The sequence below is a fragment of the Hyposmocoma kahamanoa genome, unplaced genomic scaffold (assembly GCF_003589595.1).
Source record: "Hyposmocoma kahamanoa isolate Upper Pololo Valley unplaced genomic scaffold, ASM358959v1 87, whole genome shotgun sequence".
Lineage (NCBI taxonomy): Eukaryota > Metazoa > Arthropoda > Insecta > Lepidoptera > Cosmopterigidae > Hyposmocoma > Hyposmocoma kahamanoa.
The window spans coordinates 11,527,846-11,534,330 of record NW_020654422.1 but is presented as its reverse complement, the minus strand read 5'-3'; the positions used below and the strand labels follow the sequence as shown (position 1 = coordinate 11,534,330).

The following is a 6,485-nucleotide window of genomic DNA, read 5'->3' as shown; positions in this document are numbered from 1 at the left end:
ACAATCTTACCACTCATTTATGGCCGGTATCACAACGTTAGTGTTCTCACTCCTTTGAAAGGATATTAAGAGACTTGTAAGCTACATTGTTGTTTTGGATCTTCAGATGAACAAGGTAGCATGTAATGTAGAGTGTAATACTACGTTATAATTAAGGAGCAAAATATTATAATCAAAGTCCTATTGGACTTGGATAATAATAATTGCTCCTTAAAATTAATATATTTATCTACTGAATGTGAATCAATGGAGGCCAATAAATTAAACCGTAGAAAATTCCTAATTCAAATGTTTTATGCATTTATTGAGTTTTAAAACAGCAAAGACGCGGTGCGAGCTCCGGTCCCGCGCCCGCCCAAGCCGTGTTCCCGTCCGCGATATTTTAAAATAAACGGCACTTTTTATTCCTGTGTTATTCCGTTTTTCAAACACCGACGTCGCTCCAAGCGTATTAATACGCCTTCTTAAACACCCCTTACAAGAATAATTAGCCTTTTCCAGGATTTATCCCTCCACGTTATCTGTAAAACACGCGTTTTAAATTTGCGAACTCATTCTTTCCGCCTTATTGGGGATAATACGTCTCGACCGGGATACGATTCTGATTAATGCCCTCAACTCGAGTCGGCGCAACTTTGTTACAGATAACTGAGAAAAATAAAGGGACGTGACTCCACTAATTCACTTTTTACGACAACGTTTAGTTAAAAGAATGATGGAGTTTTTAAATTCCCGTTCGAGAATTTAAGCAAGAAGGTTGACTAATAAGTCTGCTTAACCGTTCTTCTTCTTACCTGGCAGTGAGAAGATGACAATTAAAAACAAAATCACATTCCTGTTTCGAATATCAGAAATGTCAGAAGATCTGCCGGCGCTTTGCTTAACGTCTTAACGTTAATTTTATAAAAAAAATATATATATGGTTTTCTAAAAATATGCAAATACGCCTTCTCATCGCAGTGTGTTTTGGTAAGTTCGTATTTTCTTCTTTTATTTCATCGTATAGATACGTACACATGGAAGGCGTTGTAGAATCATAAATTTCCATACTGTCGATGATACTAAAACTTTAATACAATAATTATATTCTTCCTTGCTTCAAAAAATCAAAATTTCGTAACTTGTTTTCACGACTGAAAACTTGTACTACAATTTCCACTTAAACCTATGAGTGACAGTTGTCGTTCAATATACCTTCAGTGATCTAGAGCTTCTTCCCTTTCAGTATTATTTTGGAGCGAAGAAGTTTATGCCGAACCAGACAATGACGTCAAACGAGGCGCTTTTCCTTTTATGGTAAGTGCCCTACTATTGTCTTGAACAATTTGTGTAACTCAATATGAACAGTACACTTATACCTCGATTAAATTATATACCTCTATGGGGATGATTTAATGGGTTAGTAGTTGTACAAACCTCTAAGACTAACAATATCATTTCAATTAATCTTATTATTTCCAGGCATTCGTCTATTACCCTGACGAGACCGTGGTCGATACAACAGGCGCTCGGTTTATCCGTGCCGCATCACTGATTAAGCCAGAATGGCTTATCAGTTCTGCTATCGATCATAGTGAGCTGGACGGCATTCCACTCGGCTTCCCTAGGAAAACCTTGTTGGCCAGACTCGGAGCTATTAGTATCGATGCCAATTTCACACTGAACGAAGACGAAGATGAACAAGAACGAGAGGTATTCATAATGATAACAAGACTTCCGCACAATGATTATAAATCGAATAGCACAATTTATTTAATTTCTGAACTGGGGCTTAAGAGTGAAAATAACGTTTAGAATTTTGAATACTAATTAAATTGAGTTTAAATTATATTATCCAACAGTATAATACAAGTAATCATCTCACCGATCTAGGTTATCCAAATAGCCCGGCCCAAACAACATACTGTGGAGGTCTGGTGGACCAGTGACATCACTCTTCTGAAAGTCCTTCTGCCGTTCAAAATGACTTCAGCAGTTTCCACTACAAACATCAATCCGAAGCGAAGTGCCGCCGATAAGAATTGTATAATTCTCGTATATGCGGTAAGTTAATTTATTTTTCGCTTTTTATCATTAAAAGTGCTAGGTGAATCTTCAATATCTTCAATTTTATTTGTTTTGCAGAAAAAGTACGGAAATAACACATATTACAAAATGCTAGTTCAATTCCCTGTAGAGCTACTGCCACCTTCGATAGATAATTGTGGTAACCAGTTCAATGATGCCTCCATGGCCTGCGGCATTGACAACGATGAGAACAAAGTCGGCCTTTATGAACCCGAGTTTTGTATGGTAAGTTTATATTTATCAAAGCGCACCTTGTTTGCTCAATATTCGATGGGAATGCCTCGACTGTTCTCCGACCGACATGCATAAAATGTGTAGCTATCATAAAAAATGCACTTCAGTTCAATTTGATCTCAGAGTGTGACCTGATAGAATTGATGTCAAAGGACAATGTTTAATCTAAGAGAAACTTTCAATTCAATTGTAGGTTTCAATTGTTTTGCGCGCGCTAATATGCCGAAGTGTGAAAAAAGAAAAATAAGAAAGACTGCTGCATTTAGGCTGGGAATCGACATTCCGCCTAGTATTTTGTATTTTCGTCGAACTTCAGGTGAACTTGTTGTTTGTCAACTCTCAATCAATTACACTATATATCGGAACACAATTCTGCCTAGTCTCTACTAAAATTTTTTTCCTTACCAAAAAAACTATGGTTTCTTTTATTATTTCAGGGCAACAGTGGGGGTCCTTTGATATGCGAAGGAGAAATATTAGGTATACAGACATACATAGAAAATAGCTGCAAGCAACCACATCTCTATACCTTGCTTTCTGCATGGAACCAGTTCATCAATTGTGGCACTCACGAGCAATGTGGCACTGATGAAATCAACTGCAATATTTGTTCGGTGACTTACAAGGATACCGTTACTTCAAGTGTCACCCAACCAACATCGTCGTCTGAATCTAGCTCGGAAGTCCAATACACAGGAAACTCGCCTACTTCTTCGCCGCGAATTGAGCCGGAACCGATAGAAACCACTGAACACACAACTTTGGTAACTTTGGGGCCAACAGAGACAACAGACACGGTTACTGAAGAAAGTGAAGGTACATCCACAATGACTGTAGTGTCTGAAATAGAACGTACAGTAACACCTTCGACAACTGTTACGTCATCGGTGATTACAACTACTGAGTCTCCTATGATTGTTTACATGGCCACGACAAATGCGACCACTTTTCCTAATATTACTATTGAGACCGTGGTTACCAGAACTACAGCTGAGATGACAACCACAACGGCAAGTACTACTGAATTTAGAAAGCATTGGCCCAGCGAAAAGTCTCCTAGCAGCAATATTAAGAAACTTAACGAACCTGAGGAAATAAAGCGGCAACCTAAAGCGGAAGCCCAGCAGCAAAACGAAGTTAAGAACACTAGGGTTGGAATGCAGCCGAAACAAGCGTTTAACGCCGCTGTACAAAATAACCTCAATTTGGTTAGGATCTTCTTTGCTTTCCTTATTTTTGCATGTAATGTTTGATTTTTCTTTAAATAACATGTTCAGTGTTAATTTGAGTTTGTGAAAAATTTTGTGCATGTTGTCTTAGCTAATAAAATTATTTTATTTGGATTTTTTTAAGAGTCGCATAACATCTGTATGTACCCAACCTACCTGTGTATATACATAAGCAAATTGTATAAGACTATTTAAGGAAAGTAACGTTTTTAGAAAACAATAAATCCTATATGTACAGAGTCGTGCCAAAAGAACTTAGATACTCTTTAATCACTTGTATCATACTATCAAGTTATACACCGTCGTAAAGGCAGGTTAATAAATTTGATAATGGAACACGTCTTAAATAGAATATTTTTTATTTTACCGAGATAATCTGGCGGGAATTTTGTTCGCAACAATGGAGCTCTCTCGACGTGATTTTCGTGTTATGATTTATTATGACTACAAAAAAGGGTTAAATCCACAAGAATGTTTTCAACTTTTAACCACAACTTTTGGTGATACTGCTTGTTTACGAGCTACAGTTTTCAATTGGTTTGCTGAATTTAAAAGAGGACGGGAAAGCTTTGAAGATGAGGCGAAGTTAGGTCGGCCGCCAACCGCGGTTACTCAAGAAAACGTTCAAGCTATCAAAAAAGTAATTCGTGAAAATCGACAACCTACATATGCAGAGCTTGAGCAAGAACTGGGCATTGGATCAGCAGCATTGCAAACTATTATTCACGGGCGACTGTCCCTCCATAAACGTTGTTCGAGATCAGTTCCGCACAAACTTAACGATGAGCAGAAAGAACGTCGTGTGGATTGGTGCAAATTTATGATAGATAAATTCGACCCTGGCAAGAAAAAAAACGTTTATGATATACTGACTAGTAACGAAACATGGTTATATAACTATGATCCTGAAACACAGCGACAGTCCACTGTATGGTGCTTTGAAAATGAGCCGACGCCAACGAAATGTCGTCGTACACGAAGCACATAGAAACAAATGGTTTTTTTACTGCATGACAGGACACATTGCTACTGTAGTGCTAGAGGATCCTCTAAAAAGGACAGTTAACTCCGAATAGTACATAACAGTTTGTGCCTCAAAAGTCTTGTCAGCTTGGTGTGACAAGCGGCAGAAGTCAGGAATCCGCCACCTCATCTGGCATCACGACAACGCCGCTCCGCACATTTCTGCTAGAAAACTCGACTATTTTCATTCAAAAAATGTATCTATCCTGCCTCACCCGCCATATTCCCCTGACCTAGCACCTTGTGATTTTTACCTCTTTCCAAAAATTAAAAGGCTTGCCTTTTAATTTAACTAATAACGGTTTGAAAGCAAAGAAGATGGCATGGCTGCTTATAACTTGGAGATTTCTGAGATGTCTAAAGAAGAGTGGTCATCGATATTTTCCAAGTGGTTTAGACGAATGGAAAAGTGTATACGTGTTCTTGGTGAATATTTTGAAAAAATCGACACCTGTAATAAAGAATAAATTTTATAATTTTTGAAAATCTAATTTCTTTTGGCATTTCGTAGGACCAATTTGGAAAATAAAGTTCTTGGTTTTCTAGGTAGTGCCCCGGAGTGAATTCCGTTGCTCTGGTACCTACTAATAATAGCACAGGGAATCCCCTAGTTTGAGACCGAGCAATAGCATCCAGGTGCAGCAAGGGTCCGCAGCCCAATTTAACGCGGCTGTCTGGCACATTATTTAGTGGGAAATCGTTTTCTGAAAGAGCAAAAATACCGAAATACAAAAGTTGATTATTATAATTATATATACATAAGTATCCTCGGAATATCTTCACACAATCTGCAAAATAGTGTTTCAACACAGAGTAAATAGTACTTAACATTGCACATTATATTTGTTAAGCTAAGTTAATTAAGAGTCTATACAACTTCAAATGCTTTAGTTGATTTGATTGTTGATTTTTTCAGTGTTGAATCAAATATATCCTAAAATTGACGATATGCACAAAAATATATCCTAAAATTGACGATATGCACTGATTGGCAGGTGGTGTGAAAATAGGATTCCTAAAAATTTTCACGATAGAAAAGAAAACACAAACTTAAATCTCGAAATTCTACGAGAAAACCGCTGTATTCAATAGGTGCTTTACATAATATATGCCAATGATTTTTTTAAATCAACTGAACTTATAAGAACACGTGTAGTATACATTTTTCAAATGGCTTTAATTTCATTTGTAAAAAAAATAATTCTGAAATAGAACGCAACAGAATCGATTCAGTACGTAAAAAATGTACAAAAAAATGTGGCCAACGGGATTTTTTCCTTTGTCCAGATCAGCTCGGGATTCGTTAAGGTATCGTTGAGTACAAAGAAACTAAAATATGTTCAATGTGACATATCGATTTATGGTAACAAGGGAAAGTTTCCTGTTTGTAATAATGATATTAATCAATTAATTATAAATAAAAAAAGACATGAGTCTGTAACAAATATTATTTTTATCAAACTGCCACAAGCCACTTACTTAACCAAATAAATTCTTGCATTTTATTTTGTCAGTAACAAGAGGTAGTTTTGTAAACATCGTTATATTGATTGCAGAAGTTTTCCTAAACGATTCCTAAACACAACTAAAAGAAATCCTGATCCAAAAGAACGTAGCTAATATATTAACTTAAATATTAGAACTTTGAATATGAATTAAGTAAGAAGAGTAAATGAGAAAATGCAAAACAGTTTTGACCTTTCTAAATCATCCTGATCAACCGCCCGCTGTCAAATCAATCTGAATAATGGGAAAAAAAATCCCATTGGGCAGCCCAGTGACCGATGGGAAACATTGCTGCAAAACACCTTGTACAATACTTTCATATATTAACGAACATTATATCAGTATAGTTAGCAAAGATGCAAAAGCGGGAAGCGTTGTGGAAGTTTGTCGAATAAGTAGAATTAAGTAAGGTTGCAGCTTAACGCC

The 6,485-nt window shown here is 36.7% G+C and overlaps 2 protein-coding genes across 2 annotated transcripts; both read left to right on the top strand.

Annotated features, from left to right (window-relative positions):
• Positions 1–908: 908 nt before the first annotated feature.
• LOC113235291 lies at positions 909–3,692 on the top strand. The gene is made up of 6 exons (XM_026470950.1): positions 909–969; positions 1,226–1,296; positions 1,462–1,692; positions 1,873–2,043; positions 2,125–2,292; positions 2,739–3,692. The coding sequence occupies exons 1-6, from the start codon at positions 936–938 to the stop codon at positions 3,552–3,554; spliced, it is 1,491 nt and encodes a 496-aa protein (XP_026326735.1). The 5' UTR covers positions 909–935; the 3' UTR covers positions 3,555–3,692.
• Positions 3,693–3,930: 238 nt separating this feature from the next.
• Positions 3,931–4,518, top strand: LOC113235365 (protein GVQW3-like). Its single transcript, XM_026471044.1, has one exon. It carries the CDS (start codon positions 3,931–3,933, stop codon positions 4,516–4,518), a length of 588 nt encoding a protein of 195 aa, XP_026326829.1.
• The last annotated feature ends 1,967 nt before the right edge of the window (positions 4,519–6,485 follow it).